Source organism: Anopheles stephensi, chromosome 3, assembly GCF_013141755.1.
Source record: "Anopheles stephensi strain Indian chromosome 3, UCI_ANSTEP_V1.0, whole genome shotgun sequence".
NCBI lineage: Eukaryota > Metazoa > Arthropoda > Insecta > Diptera > Culicidae > Anopheles > Anopheles stephensi.
In genome coordinates this window covers 61,152,835-61,175,946 of record NC_050203.1, presented here as the reverse complement: position 1 = coordinate 61,175,946, position 23,112 = coordinate 61,152,835, and the positions used below count along the sequence as shown (strand labels likewise).

Below are 23,112 nucleotides of genomic sequence, written 5' to 3'. Positions count from 1 at the left end.
CGTTCGACACGCCTGACGTAAACAAACGCAAGAAAACGTGCTTTCCAGTTTGAGTCAGGTTGATTCGTTGCTCCCGCTACTAGCCCTATTCTACTGTTCCTTTAAATGGAACCCTCTGCTCAAAACGACCCAGCTGCATATTTCGACAGCTATGAGGATCTTAAGGTAGGTAACCCGTTTACACTGCGCTTGGGATGTATGCTTACCGGTCATCCTTCGAACTTCATAGGTGCACGAAATCATGCTAGGTGACCAACCGAGACAGGCTGCCTACCAAAAAGCGATCCTCGAAAATCGGGCCCTGTTCGCGGGCAAAACCGTGCTCGATGTCGGTGCCGGCACGGGCATTTTGTCCATATTCTGTGCCCAGGCAGGTGCGAGCAAGGTGTACGCCGTGGAAGCGTCCAATCTGGCCCGGCTTGCCCGGGCAGTGGTGGAAGAGAACAAGTTTCAAGCTGTGATAGAAGTGAGCGAGTGTAAGGTAGAAGATTTTCAGCTTCCCGAAGGCGAGCGGGTCGATATCATCGTATCCGAGTGGATGGGATTCTTTCTACTGCACGAGGGCATGCTCGATTCGGTGGTGTACGCGCGCGACAAGTTCCTGAAGCCGAATGGACTGATGTTTCCCGATACGGCCACTCTGTTCGTTGCACCCTGCAGCGTTCCTTCGCGGTTCGATCAGTGGGAAAATCTGTCCGGTGTTAGCATGCGTTGCTTTGGGCGTGCGTTACGCGAGCAAAATTCGGGCAATCCCGAGGTGTTGTCCGTTGCGTCCGAGCATCTGCTACACGAGGGACACATCATGGCGTGGTTCGACCTGATGGAAGTGACGTCTGAAGAGCTGAACAGTATCGAAGTGAAGGATGTGCTTGTTGCACAGCGTGCCGGGAAGCTGCAGGGATTCTGTATCTGGTTCGATTGCACCTTTCCGGGGGACGAAATGGAACAGCAGCAACTATCCACGAACCCAGCCGCACCGCCAACACACTGGAAGCAGATCGTTATCCCGCTGCCGGAAGATTCCTGCGAAGAACTGGAGGAGCGTGACCCGGTAGCATTCAGTCTATCGATGACACGCAACAAGGAAACCAATCGAAGGTAACGATCGTCCCCAACTGATTACGGAAAATCTGGTTCTATCAACGCTATCTTTCTTTCCACGCAGGTACGACCTTCAGCTAACGTTGCTGGATCCCGAGAAGGAAGAACACCATCTGCCGTGCGAATGTCATATGACGAAGTGTATTTTAATGAAGACCCATCTCGAGAAGATGCAAGTGGATTAACAAAGTATGATACGCGGGGCAATAAATATGGCCTGGGTCCGGCCATTACGGCGCACTGCTTTGAGTATTCGAACTAAACCAATGATTGAAATCCAATCGCAGCAACAGTTGCGACAGTGGTGCACTGCTCGGCCCTGCCTTCAGTCCAATCAACAGCTTCAGCAATGAATCGACATGGTTCATGAATCTGCAACGGAGCATAAAGAAGACCGGAACTAAGCATTCGCCGAGAGTGAGACAGAAATCCCGAACTTACCCTTGCTCGTAGGTGACAAATTCCTGCCGTTCAACCTTCGTCATCGGATCCTTGCAAAGCAAACAGAACGTGCAGAACCGGTCAACGATCGAAAGAATACTGTCTAGTATCGTTAACACCGGGTTTTCCTGCACCTGTATCACTCCCGCCATCGTAGTGGTGGTGCTGAGAGACGACGGTTCCCCACTGTTCGAGCTGGCCAGCAAAAAGCACAAACTAAGCACGTTCGCCTGGAAAATCGTATGTGCGCGCTGAATGCGCTCGAAATCCGCCTGTTTGGCCGAATTGGCGATCGCTGCCATCAGGATGGCGAACTGGCTTTCCAGCACGTCCACCTGCAGATAGTACTGCAGATTGTTGATCAGAAACATTAGCTTGTTGCGCAGCTGTACCACTTCCGAATTGTGTTTGATGCGCCTTTCCCGCTGGTACGACCAAATCTGCAGCAGATCGTGCTGTATTTTCTTGATGCGCAGCAAAAAGCGAAACATTTCATTATACCGGTCAAGAATACGGGGCGAGAAGAGCAAGTGCAGTGGCCACTTAACCTTGTACTTGAGCATAATGTGTCCGACGGCGCTTTTTGTCTCGTAACAGAAACTATCCTCGACCTCATCCTTACCGGGCAGCTCGAACGAAAACTGTTCAATGTCTTCCCCGACGTTAATGCTGTTGGCGGCCAGCTGCAGTGCGCGGTTTAAATCGCGCGTAGTGCCATCATTGATTTCCTTGCCGATCAGCAGCTTCAGCGACTGCGTTTGGGTAAGCAATTCGGAAAACAATTCACCCCGACCGAGCAGGAAAAAATCTTTCATCAACCGTAGCTGACGTTCCAAGTCCGCCTTCTCGATCACTATCATCGACATGTGCTTCGTGACTTGCTCCTTAATTTCGTCCACCAGATGCTCGAACTTGGTCTCGTTGAGATTCTCCTCGTTCTGCAGCTGGTGGAACTTTCGGAACAGTTCCTGTTCGTGCTCACCCCACAGATTGTCTTTCCCGGCAGCCGCAGCTAATGCCGCTCCCTTTCTGCCCTTCGCATCACCGGCCCGAGAACCGGAGGTCCGTTCGGCCACCTGTTGTCGTGGATCGAAGTGACACATTAGGACCGTTTGCCCAACGAACAGTACCTTTTCGGCCCAGCTCGCGGGAAAGTAGTAGGGTAACATTTCACGTCGAATTTCGTATCGCCACAGCTCGGAGTTGATGCTGGCACTGTCGGACGTGTTAACGGACGTATGGGTCGGTTGCTGTGAGTTAGCACCACCCGTAGTGTTTAATGCGTTTGAATTGCTTTCCACCTGCTGGATGAAAAATTCTCCGTAGTGGTCAACAAACTTGCCGTGCATCAGCCAGCCGTACAATTGCTTCAGGAATATGACGTACACAGATTTTTGTATGCTAAATGAATGATGCAAAGCGCACAGTAAGTATAGAAAGCTCTTCACACGTTTGTTTCATACTCACATTTTCACTGCCTGATAGTTGGCATCGTTCCCGTGCAGGCAATGCTGCTGCAGGTAGGTCAGCAGGGCACAACCGTGAATTCTTTGCGTCACAACACCACTGATCAGCTGCAGCAGAAACCCAAACAACGACCGGTACTGGCTCACTTGATGGAAGATAAACATCAGCGACAGGTTCGGTCGCTTCAGATACTTTGCCTCCAGCTCTACCACGAGATCACGGTACGGTTTCACCACCAGCTCTAACCCATCGACGAACGCCTGCAGGTACAGTCCTTGCGGAAGTGGTTCTTCCGTCGCTTTTTGTTGCTTCGGCTTTAGCAGCCCGGCCGTCAGTGTGCCATACTGTTGGACAAACTTTTTTATCTCCTTGTACTGGTTTGCTATGCGAATGAGCTCCTCGAGAATGTGTATTTCACCCGGATGCAGGAATGTGGATGCTACCTCCGGAATCTGCAACGCGAGAAAGCATTCGTCGTTCGGTGAAGCTACATAAACACTGGTCGGACATTTTTTTCACTTACGGTAAAGTTTTCTATCGGTAATTCGGTGTTTGAAGAGAATAGAGTGAACAGAATATCGTGAATCATTTTCAGGTGTGTGTTGGGGATCTTTCCGTCTCTAATCGATGCGACCGGCGCGCTCTAAACCGAAATCAAAACAATAAATAAAGCTTATTTTGTTGGGAGCGGAGCTGTCATCGCGATGACATCCGTGTTTGACGTTTCGAAATATTCACCCGAATCGACGCGGGCAATTGTGGCGAAAAGTGTTCCGGCGAGTGTGTTTTCGGGAAAATGTTTAAAGAAAACCCGTGGAAAGTGCAGTGTTAATATGGTGAACTTATAAACTTAACATGTTACAGTTAGTGCGAAAATGAAACTGCTATAAGTTTTAAGTTGTGTGAAATTGTGATAACTGCGTCCAGTAAATTGGATGTGTTTTCTATGTGCATGGTAAGTTCCCTTGGGCACGATTTGTGTAACTTTTATTAAGAGAGAACTTATTATTTATCAAGTAATTGGATTATCCTGACGGCCTAATGCCCTGTATTTTGCAGGTAAGCGCAGAAGTTCAAGGCATGCGCCACCGAATCACCGACGGAAGGATATGCTGTGTTTAGCATCTTCCTTGACCAGGTAATAATACTCATGTATGCAATCCTCATTCTATTTCGTTCACCTAGTAACCTATTTCGACCACCTTTGATGTTCTAAATAATCGTGATGTGTGTATGTATCGTTGCCTCAAATTCTTATTTTACACCTACCACAATACACCTTTTTATCAGCTGCAAGGAAAGAGCAGGTTTTGTAGGTTATGTTTGATCGGTGTGTTCTCAGAGGTAGTCCTTCTCGACTTCAAAGATCCTTGGGAAAGCTAGTATGTTGTATGTTGAATCGAATACTTACATTCATCGTTCCACGCCCCATACATTTGCTAGGAAAAACAATCTATTCTCGCCGACAACACGGAATATATATTTTATTCTTCACAGTAGCAAAACACATCGAAAACATTAATTGGCTGTTGTGTTGATGCGGTGCAATGCATCGTTTCGACATGTAAATATCTATCAAACGACCATTACTCACTAATTCTCACATCTCGTGAAACCGTAACAACCTCGGCTTGCAGCAACGAGGCTTGCACTGTCTGTCTTTACGAAACCCTCACTGCATGAAAGTGATCTGTGGTGCAGATCGTGGTTCTCGAATCGTCCTTACAGTCATCAAGTTGTCGTTGTAGTACTCTAGCAGGCAATTTCGCTGACGACACGTACAGATAGCTTCATCCACACCGTAGCTTCCGTGGATGATCGAAAGACGATGGGTACCGTCCGCCATGGGTGTGTTGCCTACGTGCAGTTTTCGCTTGTGGCAAATGTAACAGCCCAGATTCGGTCCATTATGTGTGAGAAAGCTGACCGATGGTATTTGCTGGTCGCTGGTGCTGTGCTGGTGGCCCGTGTTTAACACCGGAACCGTATCGGATAGCATACGCCGTAGCGATGGACGGCTTAGATTCGTTTGGGATTGATCCGGCGTGCACAGAAGATCCGGTATGGCTATGAAATAATACGGGAAATGTTGAATATCGGGAAGTTTAGCACACAGTTTCCCATACTCACTCAAACTGGTAATCGCATCGTTGGACCCGAATCGATCCATTCGCTTCTGATCGTCCTCACCGATCAACCAGTACGTTCGCATTTCACCCTTTCCCTTTACCTTGATAATACCACGCTCTTCACACTTGTACCCGCCGAGCTTCTTCAACAACCCGTACGTCACCGATGAGATGTGAATCTTCAACGCTTCACCATTACTTTCCATGCGCGAGGCCGTATTGACCGTATCACCGAACAGGCAATACCGCGGCATTTTAAGCCCCACAACACCGGCCACACACTGCCCGGAATGGATGCCGATGCGCATTTGAATAAATTCACCTGGCCGATGGCGTATCTCCAGGTTCGAGATGGAATTCAGCAGATGCAAGGCCATCGACGCAATTTCACCCGCATGCCGATCGCCATTCCGTAGCGGCAGCCCGGAAACGACCATGTAAGCGTCACCGATCGTTTCCACCTTGTACACGTCGTAGCTGGAGATGATAAAGTCACAGCAGGTGTAGAGATCGTTCAGCATTTCTACCACCTCGAACGGTGTACTTTCGGCACACAGCTCCGTGAAACCTACGAGATCGCTGAAGAAAATGGTGACACAATCGAAACATTCGGCCTCCACCCGTTCGCCACGTTTGAGTGATTCCGCGACGCTTCTAAGGGGTCGAGAAAATGCATTGTTTTAGAATCGAAGGACAGGACGGTTAAAGCACCACGCTTACGCACTTGGGAAGCATCCTGAGTAGAAGCGATTCGGTCTTTTTCTTCTCTTCCGACAGCTGGTTCGTGCGCTCCTGTACTATCCCTTCCAGGTTGTATGCATACTTTTCCATGATCGCAAGCATATTGTCAAAAATGTTTGGTTTGCTGAGGACGAAAAAGGAACTCGATTTATTTGTAGATCGGAGCAAAGTTTCAACTGACACCGATGTTCACTTACAGTCCGGCTTGCATCGGTTTTAACTTCACCCGTACCAGCCGTATGTCCGGTCGATCTTCTGGATCTTCCTCCCAGCAAGAGTGCAGCAGCTGCATTACGTACTCGGGAGCATCAATACCGCGCAGCGATGGACGAAATATTCCATACTCTTCCGGGGACATAACGCGCGCCACAATATCTGGGAGTGAGAGACATGTTGAAGGATCAAGCAAGTGGTGTGGATAACGATAGTCGCTAGGAAATATACCTTGCCAACTCATGTTAACATCACCCCACGGACCTTTCCGACCTATTATTTCGTAAAGTACGATCCCAAACGAATACACATCGCCCTTCTGTGTGCCACGCGGAGGAGAGTTTGGATCGCGCAGAATTTCCGGTGCTTTCCACAGACTTCGGCGTAGCTCTTTTTCAAATCTAAAAAGTGTTTTACCGCATTTTAACACTTCCGCACAGGGCATTACAATGCATGGTGGCGTCATACTTGCTTGGCTCTTCCTGGCAGGATTTAAACTCGTGCAGCCCAAAGTCCGCTATCTGTGCTACCCAGCGGGAGTCGATCAGTATCTTGCTGGACCGTAAATTACCGTGCGATCCGACATCGCTATCGTGCAGGTAGATAAGGCCCTTGACAATATCGCTCACCAACGACGAGACGAACATGTGATCCAGCTTCAGATCCTCGTTCGACAGCACATCGACTAGGCTGCCCCGGGCGCAGTAAGATGTCAGGATGCTCACCGTCCCGTGGTCGATCGATGCACCGACAAACGTGATCAAATTTTCGTGACGTATTTCACGCATTTGCTTTAGCTCCTTGCGAATATTGCGCGTGATGTCGATCGATCGCTTGTGCAGGTATTTGATTGCAACGATATTGCCACGGTACAGGCCTGTCGAAGGGATGTAGAATGTTGAACTTGGAAAGGATAAAAGATAGTGACGAGAACATCCTTACCAATCGTCGTGTATGCCCGTTTGTTGGCGTCTCCTGCGTTGTTGACCATGATGCTTTGCTGGCACACCTACGGAGGGAATAAGTTTGGTTTTACTTTTTTGTTTTAGATTCCTGAAGGCGCTATCACACGAGAAGTTTCGATGGTGAATTAACACCCGAAATGGTGTTCAAAGCCATGCATCGAGTTTCGAATGATACAAATTTGCTTGTCGTATGAACATCCTTGATTGAAAAAAGAATTATGCTTGCTGTGTAAAAATCAATTTCCATAAGGTTCTCTGGTTTGAACTTCTCTCCCTTTGACGTTGAAATTGATCGATTGTGCTTTCGGTTAATTCTTTGCCTAGGCGTACCAGGCGCTACTCACAAGATTCTTCCGCAGCTCGTTGTTGTACAGTGCATCGGGTGAGGTTATCAGAATCACATCCTTCATGTCCACCTTCCATAGCAAACACGCCAGCGTCTGTTCGTAGCGATAATGTCTGTAAAAGTGGGCCAGGTTACAGCAATTATTATAAACTACACGGTTGGCTGGCACAGTGGCTGCCTGCCGAGGGTGCATCAATCTCCTTACATCCCGCGCAGTTTGCAGAGAAGTTATACTCACTTGAACAGGATAATGGTAAAAATGGCCATGAACAGAATCACTACCAGCGCGCCGGTAATGTATCGCCAATCCTTCGCCTTTGGTCGACACTTTTCATTGTAGAAGCCACAGACGGGTTCCGCCAGCGGTGGGCGTCCCTTTAACCACATAATTGGCCGGTTCGGGTTGAGATAGCGGAACTCGGGTAGTGTCGTACCGCTGGTGGCATTTCGCGCACCGTACGCAAACAGTGCCACCGGTTGCATCGACATCTGCAGCGAGTTGTTCACCTTATCGTCCTTCTGTAACGCGATGACCGAAAAGTTGCCCTCCGCGTCCCCGTTTGCATCGATGTACACCTGTGAACAAGAAGAGAGAGAGGCGGAATTGGATCGCTCCATCCTAGTAAGCAGGCAGCGTCAGAAGCAAAACTTACATCAAATCCCTGTATCGAGTGGTACGAACGGTTGAATATATGGCGCATAATTAATCTTCCATCGGCAATGTCACCACCGTCACGGATGACTTCGGTTGCTGCACGGGCGTAGATGATGAGTGCATCGTACAAATACGCACCATAGATAGGAACCTGCCGAGGGGATGAAAGGCAAGTGTTACAAACGGTTCCGACTCAAACTCAAAAACTTTCTCGAACTCGCTCCACCCGTCCAGCGTTTATCTTCATCGATCAACCAGCGTACCTGTATTTCGTCGAATATGTTCCGATTGTACGGTAGCGGCACACGAAACGGATCCTTGCGTGAGTACAGCTTGAACTGGTGGCAAAGTTTGCGATACCTTGGGTTCATTGGAAAGAGGGGCGATATGCGTAGCACCGACTGGAACGCTTCCTGCAACCGTTCCTGATCCTTGTAGTTGTAGCGTTTGCGGCTCTGATGCTTATCCTTCGAGTTGCCGAAGTACTTCTGGTAGAAATCGGAGTACTCTGAAGTCAAACATAGTATTGGTTGGCACATGGTAAGAGGAAACAGTCGACAATGTTTGCTTGCTTGCTAATTATACCCTGGTAGATGTTACGCTTCATGTTCGGATCGTAGATCTCGTCGTCGATCGATATCACGATATAGTCGCCCGTGCTGAGCAGCTTTCGGTTCTGGAGACATCGCACAAAGTCCACCATTTCGATGTGATCGCCCACGAAAACGTACACTGTTGCAGAGGCGGGTAAGGAAAGGACACGGGAAGAAATATTGCTTGTGAGTGCAGGTGGAAGTTGGTATTGAACCTGCCGTTCACCCATACCTCGTGTGTTTCGATAAGTGTTATCCACTATCTCCTGAAGTTCATAAATTTTGGATGGAATGTAATCCGAATAGAAGCGGAAGTGGTTTACGGTGAGGTTATTTAATTCGGCTTGAAGCTTTTAAAAATAAGCAAAAAAAAACGTATCGGAGCTATGTTAGTTACTTTGTTGATGTTAAAAACCGCATACCTCTGAAAAGAAATTTAGCTCTCTGCCCATGTCTAACGTGCACCATGCTATTGCTTCAATTTAAAAATTTGCGAAGAATGTTTGTGTACCGCCGCATCATGCACTTACATCCCAAGTCGTATTAATTTCATGCTCCATATGGTTTGACATATAGGAAGCAACAATGTGACTTGAAGAAGTGCTACAGATTCGTGGAAAACAGAAACGATAAGGGGTTATTTGCCGGAGAGAGAGAGCGTCCAAATGGATTCTGTTCTCGGAACGGCGGTATCATTCGTACCATTCTTGGTTTCATTACTTACGCTCGCTGCTCACAATGTCCCAAAAGCCTTTACCTCAATTGCGTGTGCAATTTCCATACTCCAGGCCGGATGTTTACTGGCCACGATGCTGAAGCAGTGCCAATTGTTGGCCAGCAGCAGAGCGGCCACACTTTTCGACACCTTCGTCGCCGGTGGGAGCGTGCGGGCAAAGCTGCTGTACACCGTCTTGTCGGACACGGCAATGTCGGCACATTTCTGCAACGTCGTTCGAGTAGGGCTGATTCATTCACGGATGCATTCGTTGTGCGACCGTTTGTGCTTACTTACATACGATATCATCGGCAGGTTCCAGGCTGAAGCTACCAGTGCCTCCGAGGTGCAGGTTTCATCCGGTCCAATAAACACCACTATGCCGCTATCACGCATTTCGGTCATTTTCCTATCAAAACAGCAGGATCAACCGAAGGTAAAGATTTTCCTCCGCACCCGTCGCTTCACCTGCTACTTACTGAATGGGGAATGCTTTGAGGGACTTTTGGGCTCCAATGTCGACGGCCCGTAGCCGCAGCTTTTTGCCGGGAAGCAGTGTGGAATCGTTGTTTATCGTTTCGATCGCTAGTAGCAGCGCGCCTAGGACGACCTGTGGAAGGGAAGGATACACGGACGGGGTGGGTCCAAATTTTAATCGATTTGCAATTGCTCATAGCTCAATCAGGTGTCCAATCGGGTTGAAAGGATTTAAACATGTCAGAAGCGGTAAAGGTTCGTTTCACGTTTCTATCATGTCTGATGATCTTGTTTTGATAATTGTTTTTAGAAGCCGGTGTTAGATAACTTGAATTTAGTATAAATAATTCTTTGAATATTTACAATTATTGTACAATAATGTTGTGTGATCTGTTCGCATAATGATTCAGAATATTCTTATATTGATTGATTGAAATACTTAAAGGGCATTTGTAGAATTATTTTTCATAATATGCAATAAATTAGCTAGGGAAAAAGAACACTACAGTTAATTGAAATTAATTGCATATAATTCAATTTCACGCTCCCTATTTTTAAACCCGCAATTAAACTACAATCAACAAGAGGGTGGAAATATTCTTAATGACTTGTAGCAATTTACACGCATGTAAAACTGTCTCCATCTTTGCGGAAAAGTTTTCCGTGCGATCGGGTTGATATAAATCACAATTATACTGCAACCTTCGCCACACCAGCCAGCAGCTGTATGCATGACCCGTACACATTTGCGGCACAAACCAACCCATTGCGACCGTTGCAGTATGTATTATGTCCCAAGAGACCGGGCGTTCTACCGATGCCAATGATGGCGAACCACGAACATCATCTTCACTTTCTTCACCTTTTCAAACCTTCATACGCGGGATTAGGGGCAATCAAGAGACGTAACCTTGACCGTAAACCTGGACACCACCTGCAAGCACGCACACACACACACTTACCTTCGAATGGACGTACCCGGCCAGGAAGCCCACGTACAGCTCGTCTCCAGTTCGGTTGCGCGCCATCGGCACCAACGGTAGGGATAGGTTGCTGGCGCGCAGGAAACTGTCTACACCGCGCGGACAGTCACAGGACATCCGTGCAATGGCGGACGCCAACGCGTGCAATTCGAGTGGTCCCGAAAGTCCTACCAGTAACAGCAGCACCAGTTGAAACCGATCTGCCATCATCGTCGCACATGGGATGCGATGCACAAGAGGGGGGGACGCACTATGCACTATTTTTAAACGGGCAGTCTCTCGGAGTGCGACAGGCAAAGTATTCTGAGAATAGACTCAAGTCAGTTCGATTAGTGTCGCTTGGAGAGGTTTCGGTTCTGTGTAATTTAAATTGAGCGTGGTTTAGAAAGTTGTCTGCTCGTTATTAGGATGTATTTTCGGAAAGGGAACATAATTTGAACGAGTATTAAAGGATGGCTGAAAGATGTAATTAAATTAAGAAAATGTGAGTTTCGTGTAAATTGCCCTCTGAACTATGGTTCGTACTTTCCAAACAATACGCGCTAAATGTGCGGAATGTAGAAGATAGTTTAATACTTTGTTTCGAAGCTGAACAAATTGTTGGTTCATATTTTTCCAACAACCATCTTTTTTGCAGAAATTGTGAGAAATTCTAAGATAACGTTGGCTATGGTGTGAGCTAGCAACGAATTGTTTTTACCATTTTATTGGACACATTTGCTGTTGCATTAGTTTCCGAAGTTTAATTTTTCGTTGTTCAAAATACTTTCCTATTTTTGCCCATTTTTGTGACTTAATTTCTCTCAAAAATATTTAGATAATTTTAATAGTTGGCAAGAAATGCGTACTAACAAGCATATCACGTCTAAACTATCCTCCAATTTTAGCTAAAAGCTTACACAAAAAGGCAAAACTTAGGACTTGCCAGGATAGCCTTAAAAAGATGTTATCCTAACGTTCAGCAGCATATAATGACCAAAGGCAGTTGACAATCTAGAAGATGAATGTTTCACCTATTCTGCTATTACTTATGATGGTCTGAAGCACTTCGCACGGGGAGGCGATCTGGATGAGATTTTAACCTAGGGCATGTCGTGTGAAGACCATGGCACCTAGATCTAGTAAGCCAATAAGTCTAGTAAGTCAGAAATGGCAGACATGCCTTAAAAGGTCGTTAGGCCAAAGAAGAAAAAGAGGAAGAAGAAATAGACATAAAAATCTATAAACTGGCTTTAATAAGTCCTTTATCTTAAGATAAAAAAATATCAATGTACGGTGACAGGAAAAGTTTTGTACTATCTCTATATATTTTAATTGATAAAAAGAATTTTTTACCACAAAAAATGTAATATTTATGTTCATACATAGAAACATGATCACCTACATTTTTATATTAAAAGTTATTAAGTTATGTATAAATATTTAATATTACGAGCAACAGAAATACATCACTCTAACGCAACGGTGCGTATTTGTTTTTCTCAACTTAAGCGAATTATAAACTTTAAAATCCTATTTATCTTCCCATCAGCAGTAGTTTAATGGATTTTTCGGGTCGGAACGTCTACGTCAAGATCATCTCATCATCACCAACGCAAAGGGTGTGATACGTTGTGGATAAACAATGCAACGAATTAACTTCTTCGTCTCTGCCACCAATCTACGACAGGCTTCATCCGCTTGTGGGTCGTAAAGTAAAACTAGTGCTGTAAAAATTATGATTATTACTAATGGTTATCGTCTTTCCTTGCATTGTGAAGCCCGCACAGGACACAGGCACAGGATGTGTGTGTGTGTGTGTGATGGCTGGATCACGCCAGGCGACAGTTGAGATGTTACCGTTCGTGCGGACGGCCAACCATGTTTGTACCATCAATTGTAGCAGACCGACCATACGAGGATTTTCTCTTTATACCTTACAATCTTGACACACTGGATTTGGTGTGGATGTGTCGCATAGTAGTATTAAGGCTTCAGTAATAATGCTGACACTGAACGAGATTAAGCAATACGTGAAAAGGGGATGGTGTGATGATGGGGTGTGAAGAAGGAAGGTTCGGTATCACGATAGAGATGAGCTACCAACCAGGTTAGGTTTTTAGATTTTTTGTTGTTGTAGGTTTTACCTCTTTGTGGTGGTTTTGTAGATGTCATAAAGGAAGCAAAGGGCACTGTATCATGCTCATTGTCTTCAAACCCCAAATATTTATTAGATGTTTCATGTTCTAATGGTGTTCCATGAGTTACTCAGCCACGAAGAGCCCGGTCAGTATAGATTAGACCATACATGTCAAACATACGTTTGGCGGGACAAATGTGGGCCTTAAGTCCTTTAAATCCGTCCAGGGATGTACAAGAATTATCCAACGCGTGTAGATTTTTATAGAAAAGTTGGTTACGCTTTGCCAGTAACATTCAAAGCAGTCTTCCCTTAAAATACAATATGTGCAACTGAGACCAGACCCAATTGTCCAAGGGAATTGAGATTAAGTATCATAGACGACCACGTTGGTCGTCTAGATTTCAGCGACAAGACCATTCTCTTCACGATGAAGAGCTTAGATGCAAAATTTCGAAATTGAATCAAAACAATTCTACACGATTTTTACCATGTCGTTAGGCATCCTTAGAAAGTCAATGTTTGGTTTGAATTTTTGGGTTGAACCGTCAGCAAGCGATACCTATCCTAATTACAGAATCAATAACAAATTACCTCCAGGAGTTTTAGGGATTTGTAAGATTTGTACTTATGAGGTCGGTTTAATCCTACGTCTAGTCCGCATCTAATTATATTCCAAAAGGCTAACAGTACACAAGCCATCAACGAGATTCAGCTCGATTCCTGGAAAATTAGACCTCTTAAACGAACGATAAAACTATTACGTATAAGATAGAACTAAAATTTTTGAAGAAATAAGAAATTGAAACAAGGATAAGATAGAGAGGTTGTTCATAAAAAGAGCGTGAATATGTAGTACTTCTTCCCGGCCTGCCATTTCTGTGACTTGATTTTCCTTAGACTTCAAGGAATTCTACACTTTTTCCTCATATAAAAGATTGCTACGTAAGTGTTAAATATAAATTGCTTTAGAATTACTGCAAAACTAAACAGTCTTATGCAGCCTTGTAATACCGACCAGCGCGTAACCGAAAGACACATGGAAACATAACCCAGGCTCAATCAAACATGATCGTTCGCAAAATGGAGAAGTAATTTCGGCTTCAGTGACCAATTCGGTTTCGCCGGTTCTTGTGTCCTGCCGGCAAGTGTAACTCCTCCTTCGCACATGTACACCCGTCCGGCTTTGTATGAACCGACAAAAACGAAAAGTCATCAACCGTTTACTGCCATTCAGGGAAAACCTGTACCCCCAGGCACACTGTCCATCTTCCTTCTGGTTGCTGTTCTCTCCACCACCGAACGATACCGATGAATATATCTTCATTTTCGTTGATAATTAATTTGTTTTCCTGGTTCACGGGTAGACACCGGTTTTCTCCGCTCCTCAAACACCACACCAAGCCTGCAAACAAAGCGAAGCGAGGGAAAAAGGGATCCACACAAAAGGTATCACACGAGGTGCGTCGTATGGTGACATTTATGCCAAGTGTGGTAAGGCTCGTCGTTCGGACGCCACCTCAGTCTCGGTGTGTGTATGTGTGTGTTTTCACTTTCCTCACTTGTTTGAAGTGCGGTTTAAATAATTTATTACTCTATTAAAGATGCCAAAATGCCGATTGTGTATGACAAACGCGCGAGAGCAGGGTTCGGAGGGCGATGGGAAAAATTATCTGTCACGCTGCACGATTAAACACGCGTTCCGCCACGGGTGGTTGAGTTGTTAGCGGGATTTATAGCTTCACCGGAATGGATTAAATTATCGTGCTGGGTTGGGCATCGTTGGGTTTGTCCCACCGATGGAAAGTTTGCTGCATGATTACGACAGCATGCGAAAGAAGTGGAAAAAAGTGTGGCTTTATCTTATCAAAACCATATAAGTGCTCTAGATATAAAGTAGAGATATATCTTTGTTATTTCACGTTATGACCAAGGACTCAAAAAAGTAACTGGAATATTATTGGAAAATTGGAAAGGATGTCCCCTGCCGCAGCGAGAACCTATTTTCCCTGAGAACACTCTTGAAGAGTGTTTTTCACTTAATCTCACCGTAGTACATCGAGTTCGACGAAATATGGGCTTCCAGGAACAATAGAAAATAATTTTCGCTGTACACTTTTCTTCACACTTTCGTCGATAAAAAAACCCATCTCTCCTGTCACATACTTGGCAGGAGGAACGAGTTGTCCCTCCACTGATGCTCGTATTAAATGGAAAATGGACAAAACTGTAACTTTAATGTAATTCGTTTCACACGTTTTTCGCAACTCCCGCGTCTGTTTCATTCCAGAAGCAATATGCCTGCCTGCCTTTCGGTGTATTAATTTTTATTGGCCAAAGGTATAAAGGTAAACAAGTGCAAATTGATTGCATGGGCAGCTTATTTGGTTTGATTGCTGTCAAGAGTATAATTAAAAACGTTTGCTCGCTCGCTCGCCTTATTGATATGATTTAAATTAAAGCCAAATATAAATACTCCATCTCCAACACCGAGCTGACTCCTCTTCCACGGCTCCTCAATAGCAGCCAGAGGCGTTATGCTCATTAATCCATTCGTGAAAAATCGCATTATCCTTACCAAGTTTACCAGAACGCACCAGGAAGGAGTAAAGTAATATCGCGAAACTCACACAACACGCACTCAGCTGCACTTCCGGGTTCGGCAAACACAAAGCAACACAATCGTACCGTGGCCCTATTTTCCCTTTTCTTTTATAAATCCATACACACACCGGTTGATATTCAGCGGAAGAAAAGTGGGGAAAAAACGGGTAATGCCGCACGCGTTCGGTTCTTTGCCTTTCCACACCTCGTTCCGGGTTCGAACTAATTGACATCAATTGGTGAGCTAATCCTTCAGGGACCTAGACCGCACGCTGTGGCAACTAACCACCACGATGAACCGTTCGGTCACCGTACGGACGATGCGTTTTATACTATTATTTTATAACGTTTCTCCTTTAATTTCCTCCAATGAAACGGCGCGCCCTTTAGGATTTGTGGATGTGTGCATGTATTGCCTGCATTGAAGGGGCGGCTTTTATCCTTACTTTTGCACTATTTGCACTGCCCCTTTCTGTTTCAATTAAATGATATTGGAAATTTAAAACCCGCATCCAACCCGCACACGTCCACTCAAGAGCAAAGCGCACTGAACTTCAGCATCGAATGGATCATGTTTCACTTTCACTTTGGAAACCGTTTGAACCGGAAGTACGGAAATGCATTTGTACACACACACACACAGACACACCGACACCGACAGTTAGCTTCCAGGACGGGTGGAAGCTCTAGGCACGATTCAGGCCGCGAACGGACTGTCCTGTGTCAGTGTCGGCACTTGTTGCTTTATATACTACCGGGTCCTACTCGTCCTCGCAAATTTTCCCGAGAGCTTTTTCTCCTGATACGAAGCAGCGCGAGAGCTTCGTCTGCTTCCGATCGGACTTATCGCGTGTTCCCTTCGCGGTAGGATCCTTCAATTGGAGCATTGGAAGGACATGGTTTCGATGGAGAGGATTTAAATCGTTCTCTCGCCGTATTGTAAGCACGTGTACCCGGTTGATTTGATTCTGGAAAGTGGTGAAGAATTTGAATCCCATCCCTGCTGTTTGCAAATTTGTGTTGTAGTACAGGGTTGTATTAGGTTAAAAAACGAGTACTATTCTCTCTTTATACGGATTCATTTTGATTGATCTGTGTGAGCTTCCAGGCAATCGACAGAGTTCGGAAAATTTGTTTTTCTTTTTTTTGCTCTATTGGAAAAGTCTGGCCAGTCAATATTTGAACCCTTTCTTAGATTGTCGCAGGATTGTCTCAGGATCAGGATTGTGTAGGATTGGCAGGCGTACAGCTTCTTTGAATGTAGAGTTAAAGCAGAATCCTTTCCCACGCCAGTCTTGCATTCGAAAGGTCATTTGTAATACTACTTCTTCTTCTTCTTCATGGTTTAACGGCCTCTTGATCAAGCCTGTCATTTCTGATTTACTGGTACTGGACCGATATATACCACTGAAATATGGACGCTATCTTATACAGCTCAGGAGGACTTTTGTCCCATTGTTATAGAATAATGGAGGATCTGTTGCAATATAACTTCTAAGAGCTATACGATGTTGGGTTGGTCATTTCATGTGAATGACACCGGACGACAGAATATGATATTTATTTAGGTGATATTTTAGTTCTCATATTGTAACTCCTTCATTGCTATTAAAAGTTTTCCCTCTAATTTTTTGTTTAAACAATTTCCTAATCATGACACAGTTGAGCTTCTTTAACTTAAGCAAAGATTTACCGCGTTTTAATTAGCCGAGTAGCAGAAAAACATAAAACGGATTTTAAATATTCTATTCTGATCCTAAGCAAAGATGAATACAATTGTGTTCCTCAAACCCTGCAATGCAAATGAAAAAAAGACATGTAAACATCGATTTGAGATAAGGAAATCTTTGCAAAGAAAAATAAAACACTTTCTAGCGTGCTAAAAGGCCAACATGCATTACATTATTGTTAGAGCAATAATTACATCACTAACAAACCGTAGACTATTTGATACAGCGGGAATAAAAATGGTCCTTTTTGCTTTCTTCTGTTCAATGCAATAGATGTGCGTCCATGTCTTTGAAGATAGATGTAGAAAAGCGAGCAGATAATGACAAGGCATGGCTAGTTGTTTTGATTTCTTCTTTTTTTCATACAACCTCCAATGAATGCAGAGTCCGGCGGTGTGGTGATATCAACTTACCTGCTAAGAAGACGTTTCCCAAGGAGAGTTGCCTGTCTGGTCGTGAATCTGATTTACTCTTCAAAACGGGGACGGCTCAGAGGATATTAAAATGGCTAGATTCCAGTTGTACGAATGAAGGAATGGAATCAAGGAAATAAACACAGCACAGGAAGAAAGAAAGCTGCTTTAGTTCCTTAGCCTTAGCAACGAACTTAAACTTAACGGCACAGTAGGTTTTGATTTTGTGCAGTGCACACCAGCATAGGCTGCTCCGTCTAGCAACGATAGAAACGAAATGGAAAAGTAAACAAAACGGGTAAAGAGAGCAGTGATAGCGTTGATAACTAAATTCAGAGAATGTTGCTGTTGCTGCCTTCTGCAAAAAAAAAAACATAAACATGGTTTGAAACTCGGCCAGCAGGATAAAATTCTTCGCAATCTTTTGAAGTGAGCTCAATCTCAGACTCAGTCTGTTCCAGTCTGGTTGGCATGCTGTTGCACCACTTTACGTGTTCAATTATGCTCTTCAACGCCGTAATAAGCCACGGCGGGATGGTTCACTTCGTAATTGGCTGGTGGAATGGTGACAGAGTGTGAGAGTTGCAAACGCTACAATGTGTGGGCTAATGGGCTCACCTTACCTTAACAATCGGTTATTTAATATTTTCAAATTTTCAGTTTTTCTTTCCTTTCAAGGGCACCACACAAAGTCCCATCGGTATTGGGGTCGCCATGGAAGATAAATTAGGATGTTATTTTTTCCTGTTCGTTTTTTTGGCCTTTCCTATCGTTCGATACAAAAGGATCCTTTTTCGTGCTAGAAAAATTATGTGTATCTGTGTGTGAGTGTCTATCTGCGTGTGGCCCTTATACGATACACACATTTTATTTGTGACTCTCCGTTCAAATGTGTCCTATTTGTCAAATTTACCGGGATGGTGTTAAATTTCATGTGCGCTCGATTTCATTAGTAATTGCCGAAAAGAACGTCACCGTGTCGCCGAACATCATGACGTCACACCGATCGACTTCGAATGATTGATTTTGGGTGCCGGGACTACTGGCGCGACCAAAAATAACGTACGCGACAACGTTGGTCTGGCACTCACGCGCTTTATTCCCTCGGTGGTTTTGAAGCGGTGAATTCGATTTAAAAGACATTCTTCAACACCTCCCGATTGACGACGCCGGCGTACTGCGTGTAGACGGTCGATTTGCCCGTCAGGGCGATGAATTGTTCGGCCACCTCGACAGCAACGCGCACCTGCGCCTCGGACGTGCTCGCGCCTAGAGATTCGGGTGAGCGAAGACACAAATAATTAGAAATTTGGTGGGACCATAGCAGTGGCAATCACTTACCCAAGTGAGGCGTTGCGACCACCTTCGGGTGATTGATGAGCTTCCGGGTGGTGTCCGATTTCGGCGGTTCCTCAGGGTAAACGTCTACCGCAGCTCCACCACACTGACCACTTTCGAGGGCGGTGAACAATGCGGCCTCATCGATGATACCACCACGCGCCACGTTGATTACACGCACGCCCTTCCGACACTTGGCGAGAGTGGCCGTCGATATGAGGTCTACGGTGGAAGGGTAGTAAAGAGAATAACGGTCAGAACTGATTCTTACTTTCAACGCACTTTGCTTTACGTACTTCGGGTGGCAGGGATAAGCGGTGTGTGCACGGTAATATAGTCAGCCAACGGCCAAATTTGCTCCAGCTCCATCTTTTCGATACCGGCTGCCGTCGCCTCTTCGGCCGTGGTGATGGGATCGAAGCCGATCACGCGCATACCGAAAGCGTTCATGCGTACACCAACCTCGCGCCCGATCCGGCCGAGACCGAGGATGGCGAGCGTTTTGCCGTACAGCTCCGTGCCGGAGTACAGCTTCCGGTCCCAGCGACCCTCCTTCATGCTGGCGGCCGCCGGGCAGATGGGACGGGCTAGTGCACCGATCAGGAAGCACGTCAGCTCGCAGGCCGAAATCGAATTGCCTCCGGGAGTGCTGAATGGCGGGAAGAGAGTGAAAGTTAGCTAGAAGTTACGGGTGATGAGAGTCGACAAGTTACTGGAATTGTGGAATTTTAGCCTTTTTTTCCAAAGATCTTGCCCAGTTTCTGACAATGCATGAGTAAAGCATCTCTGATACTTTGACTCTGAATAATGATACTTTTTAGCTTCCATTTCCAGGAAAGCTCTATCTAAAATACAAATAACCGTTACGAACGGTCTAAAAACGGACTCCAGCAACGTATCTTTATAGCACGCAGAACGGTGGAAGAAAAAGAGACCAGCACACTTTACTTACTTCAGCACCAGCACATTGTTTCGCGTGGCGGCTTCAATGTTGATGTTGTCTACACCCGCCCCGGCACGTCCGACCGCCTTCACCCGTCCGGCACCCGCGTCCAGAACCTCGGCCGTAATTTTCGTGTCCGAGCGTACGATGAGAGCATCATAATTCTGTCGCAATATACAAATCATAAGAAAAATGAGGAACGGACAAAAAAAGGAAAGGAAAACGAAAGTCGATTAGTTTGATGGGAAATCTAATTCTTGATGGCAGTTTGGTGGCGCTTTCCATGCCTCTCCGGTTTCCTACCCCCCCCCCCCCCCACGTACCCCTGGCCCCCCTACACGAGAAAGGTTCATCCGTCAAAAGTGGAAGGACGGAGCTTTGTGTAGTTCCGAAGAATGGGCTTCGGCGTTTCGGCGACGCAAAAAGGAGCCACGCTTTGGTAGTTGTTGCGGCCCTTGCAGTTTGTTTACTACCGACCGGATGATGCACACTACGTCCCCGCCGCAGGACACATTCAGTGGCACGGCGGGAAACGGTTCGATTAAATGTTGACGCACGCTTCATTCATTTCGCCACAAGATTAATTGCAATCAAATGAATCGTGGAGAAGGGCGTGGTGCGGATAAAGAATCGAGGGTTCGATGGTACGTCATGCACGACAGCACAAAAAAAAAATCAATCCTATCTCATCTGCTTGAGGACACGATTGCTTGCTGCTAGTGCAAAGATGATCGGTTGTAGGTGGAAGTTTATTCATGATTGGAAAGCGCACGAGACATTGAATGAATGAATTTGAAGGAACAGTGATAATTTTGTAGTGCATAAAAATAACGGTGGGCTATTATTGTGAGTACTAAAATTGCTGGAAATTAAATACAGGACTCTAACCTAATAAAAATCGGGTCTAAAACCAGCCATACCATAAGTATGACTGTCCAATCCAATTAGGGATATTTGAAATCGCAGATAACCTACCGTAATGGTTGGAGTAAGATTTTTCTACAAGAACCTTAACTTATAACGTTATATATTACTGATTTTCAATGACTATGTGTCGTCTTTTGTACCTTTTGGTGCAGGACAAAGTATTAGAGCGTTATCAATTGATGTAGAATAGCAATGGCAATCATCATCAAGGAACAACCATTAAAGATTTGCTCGCAATACGAGTTAGGCAACAACCATCCCAAAAATCAGTTTTAACTGCTTTGAGCTTAAAAACATCTTCTTACTTCTCCGTAAATATTAAAACGTCTAGTAGCAGAAACGTTCTATAAATATTCAACAGAAACTGATGAGGGAAAGCTTATAGTGTGACGGCTTTATGGATGTAATTTGGACAGATGAATGCTTGTTTGTTGTATTTGTGGGTAAAACAAATCTTGCGAAATTGTGGATGTGGATCCTGTCTAGACCTGATATAGTCCTGACCTGATCCCCTTGATTCACTATGGATCACCTAAGTCCATGGCGATACTTATCACTGTGTTGAGAATTCTGATCACGTCAGCACATTACGCTATTAAGCAACCTGTTCGCGTAGTTTAAAAACATAACATTCTTTGAGGAAACCTATCCACCGAATGAGAATAGTGAAACACACAGTGTGACTACAATTTCTCTACGATGGAATAGATTCGTCTCAAGCGTAACCTTAGCGTAACTTCCGCAAACCAGGCCAAACTAGTTGTATCCAATTCTTCAATTAACTCCCATCTATTCGAAGCCCTTGAAAGAAGCGCCCAGCAACGCATTGCATGAATCGAAGCAGCGAAGAGAGGAATACACTCACCTTAACCTCCTTAACTAGCTCATCTTGCGACAGCTTCAGTTTATAGTCAACCTGAAATCGTCACACAACCACAAAGGAGAAAACGTTAAAGCAGGGCTTGTAAAACACAATGCAAGGATTTGCTTCGGCTCGAATCGCACTGCACCACTCACTTGAATTCCATGGTCTTGCAGCAGTTTGACACACGCGTTGTCAACGGCATCGCATACCAGGACACGTTTGATATCTACAGGCATTTTGAGAGATGTGGGTGGAATGTTTTTTCACTCGTTCGGGAGACGTTCTGAAGCAAGCGGGCAATCAGCACTGAACTGAACCGGACGCACTGTTCTACACGAATATTTTGTTCGCCAGAGCTGGACTACGTTGATACCGTGCGCACTCGTAAGGCTCACGACCTCCGAGGACCACTCCGAGTTCCAACAATTGATCTAGCTGCACACCGGCAAGCGAGCGAGCGAGAGAGCGCGAGACAGAAAGAACGAGAATGAAACGAGATATCGCCGCGACACGAGTCTAGCCCCTACGTAATGGTGCAGTTACAACAACAGACCTAAACCTTTTTCCCTTACCGTTTCACTAACACTGGTAGACGATCGAATGATCTGACGGGGAAAGATGAACCTGTTGCTGTTTACTATCTACAGCGCTCTGCTGGAACCGATCGGGTTGTGTGACGTCCTCCGCAAGCAAACATCAGACGTACGACGTCCGGTCCGGTTCTAGCCGTTGAGGCCTTGCAAAGTAACGCTAGATGAGGTTCGCTTCTTGTCGTTCGAATACGCACACGGTTCAATTGCGGCATTTACTCTGGTACCGGTTTCTATGCTGATGAAAGTGGGCGAAGATCATCATGCAACGGCAAGATCTGCATCGTTCCATCATCCACTGCCGCACAATGGTTGTGTGAGGTGCCTTCAGATGGACAAAATAAATTAAATCATTCACATGCAATGTGAAGCGTAAGTTAACCTTTAGCAGGCTGGTACCTAACTTTTAACAATTTGCTATTAATTATAACTGCATAAACAATGACGAAAACCGACTGTGCAAATAGTTTTCGCCATTTTCAATCTGCTAGTTGCCAGGGCCAGGTCAGGATCGGCACATTCTCCTCCACGTGTCATCATTCCGCGATCCTTTCCTCCATTCGACAACCATTCCACTACCACGGCACAAACTGCTGCGCTTATCATCATTGACTCCTTATCGGTTTGCTTACGATTGTTTACCCGTTTTACACGCTGCGATGCTCGACATCTTGTTTGGTCGGGATCGGCATCCGTCATCACTACCGGGAGACCGGGCATGTTGTCGAACCCAGATAACCAAAAGGATGGAGGTCTC

At 45.4% G+C, this 23,112-nt stretch overlaps 4 protein-coding genes across 6 annotated transcripts; 1 reads left to right on the top strand and 3 right to left on the bottom strand.

Moving 5' to 3' along the window:
* Nucleotides 1-4: 4 nt before the first annotated feature.
* On the top strand, nucleotides 5-1,364 carry LOC118513566 (protein arginine N-methyltransferase 6). The gene is made up of 3 exons (XM_036059495.1): nucleotides 5-165; nucleotides 230-1,098; nucleotides 1,166-1,364. The coding sequence occupies exons 1-3, from the start codon at nucleotides 106-108 to the stop codon at nucleotides 1,284-1,286; spliced, it is 1,050 nt and encodes a 349-aa protein (XP_035915388.1). The 5' UTR covers nucleotides 5-105; the 3' UTR covers nucleotides 1,287-1,364.
* LOC118513564 (gamma-tubulin complex component 4 homolog) lies at nucleotides 1,221-3,692 on the bottom strand. Its single transcript, XM_036059492.1, has 4 exons — nucleotides 3,533-3,692; nucleotides 3,010-3,461; nucleotides 1,543-2,943; nucleotides 1,221-1,473 (listed from the first exon to the last, which is right to left on the bottom strand). The coding sequence occupies exons 1-4, from the start codon at nucleotides 3,596-3,598 to the stop codon at nucleotides 1,332-1,334; spliced, it is 2,061 nt and encodes a 686-aa protein (XP_035915385.1). The 5' UTR covers nucleotides 3,599-3,692; the 3' UTR covers nucleotides 1,221-1,331.
* A 763-nt stretch (nucleotides 3,693-4,455) lies between these two features.
* LOC118513559 (guanylate cyclase 32E) lies at nucleotides 4,456-16,276 on the bottom strand. Of its 2 annotated transcripts, XM_036059482.1 has the most exons (18): nucleotides 15,524-16,275; nucleotides 10,806-11,129; nucleotides 9,846-9,976; nucleotides 9,664-9,775; nucleotides 9,409-9,591; nucleotides 8,884-9,001; nucleotides 8,644-8,790; nucleotides 8,322-8,566; nucleotides 8,057-8,209; nucleotides 7,642-7,979; nucleotides 7,402-7,516; nucleotides 7,035-7,101; nucleotides 6,561-6,969; nucleotides 6,324-6,493; nucleotides 6,077-6,254; nucleotides 5,863-6,003; nucleotides 5,140-5,792; nucleotides 4,456-5,076 (listed from the first exon to the last, which is right to left on the bottom strand). In XM_036059482.1, the coding sequence occupies exons 2-18, from the start codon at nucleotides 11,034-11,036 to the stop codon at nucleotides 4,682-4,684; spliced, it is 3,786 nt and encodes a 1,261-aa protein (XP_035915375.1). In that variant the 5' UTR covers nucleotides 11,037-11,129; nucleotides 15,524-16,275; the 3' UTR covers nucleotides 4,456-4,681. The 2 variants fall into 2 exon arrangements, with proteins under 2 accessions (XP_035915375.1, XP_035915374.1); XM_036059481.1 differs by having other exon boundaries at nucleotides 8,644-9,001; nucleotides 15,524-16,276.
* A 2,117-nt stretch (nucleotides 16,277-18,393) lies between these two features.
* On the bottom strand, nucleotides 18,394-22,612 carry LOC118513567 (D-3-phosphoglycerate dehydrogenase). Of its 2 annotated transcripts, XM_036059497.1 has the most exons (7): nucleotides 22,338-22,599; nucleotides 21,918-22,200; nucleotides 21,766-21,816; nucleotides 19,983-20,137; nucleotides 19,327-19,679; nucleotides 19,034-19,252; nucleotides 18,394-18,961 (listed from the first exon to the last, which is right to left on the bottom strand). In XM_036059497.1, exons 2-7 carry the CDS (start codon nucleotides 21,999-22,001, stop codon nucleotides 18,825-18,827), a joined length of 999 nt encoding a protein of 332 aa, XP_035915390.1. In that variant the 5' UTR covers nucleotides 22,002-22,200; nucleotides 22,338-22,599; the 3' UTR covers nucleotides 18,394-18,824. The 2 variants fall into 2 exon arrangements, with proteins under 2 accessions (XP_035915390.1, XP_035915389.1); XM_036059496.1 differs by having other exon boundaries at nucleotides 21,918-22,612.
* Nucleotides 22,613-23,112: the final 500 nt, after the last annotated feature.

Coding starts and splice junctions, on each gene's coding strand:
- LOC118513566 (XM_036059495.1), top strand. CDS start 106: ATGGAACCCTCTGCTCAAAACGACCCAGCTGCATATTTCGACAGCTAT. Junction 166..229: donor ACAGCTATGAGGATCTTAAG/GTAGGTAACCCG, acceptor CGAACTTCATAG/GTGCACGAAATCATGCTAGG. Junction 1,099..1,165: donor AACAAGGAAACCAATCGAAG/GTAACGATCGTC, acceptor CTTTCCACGCAG/GTACGACCTTCAGCTAACGT.
- LOC118513564 (XM_036059492.1), bottom strand. CDS start 3,598: ATGATTCACGATATTCTGTTCACTCTATTCTCTTCAAACACCGAATTA. Junction 2,944..3,009: donor AACTATCAGGCAGTGAAAAT/GTGAGTATGAAA, acceptor TCATTCATTTAG/CATACAAAAATCTGTGTACG. Junction 1,474..1,542: donor TTTGTCACCTACGAGCAAGG/GTAAGTTCGGGA, acceptor GCTCCGTTGCAG/ATTCATGAACCATGTCGATT.
- LOC118513559 (XM_036059481.1), bottom strand. CDS start 11,036: ATGATGGCAGATCGGTTTCAACTGGTGCTGCTGTTACTGGTAGGACTT. Junction 7,980..8,056: donor ACTCGATACAGGGATTTGAT/GTAAGTTTTGCT, acceptor TCTTGTTCACAG/GTGTACATCGATGCAAACGG. Junction 5,793..5,862: donor CTACTCAGGATGCTTCCCAA/GTGCGTAAGCGT, acceptor TCGACCCCTTAG/AAGCGTCGCGGAATCACTCA.
- LOC118513567 (XM_036059496.1), bottom strand. CDS start 22,001: ATGCCTGTAGATATCAAACGTGTCCTGGTATGCGATGCCGTTGACAAC. Junction 21,817..21,917: donor TGCAAGACCATGGAATTCAA/GTGAGTGGTGCA, acceptor TGACGATTTCAG/GTTGACTATAAACTGAAGCT. Junction 18,962..19,033: donor GGTCGCAACGCCTCACTTGG/GTAAGTGATTGC, acceptor CCGAATCTCTAG/GCGCGAGCACGTCCGAGGCG.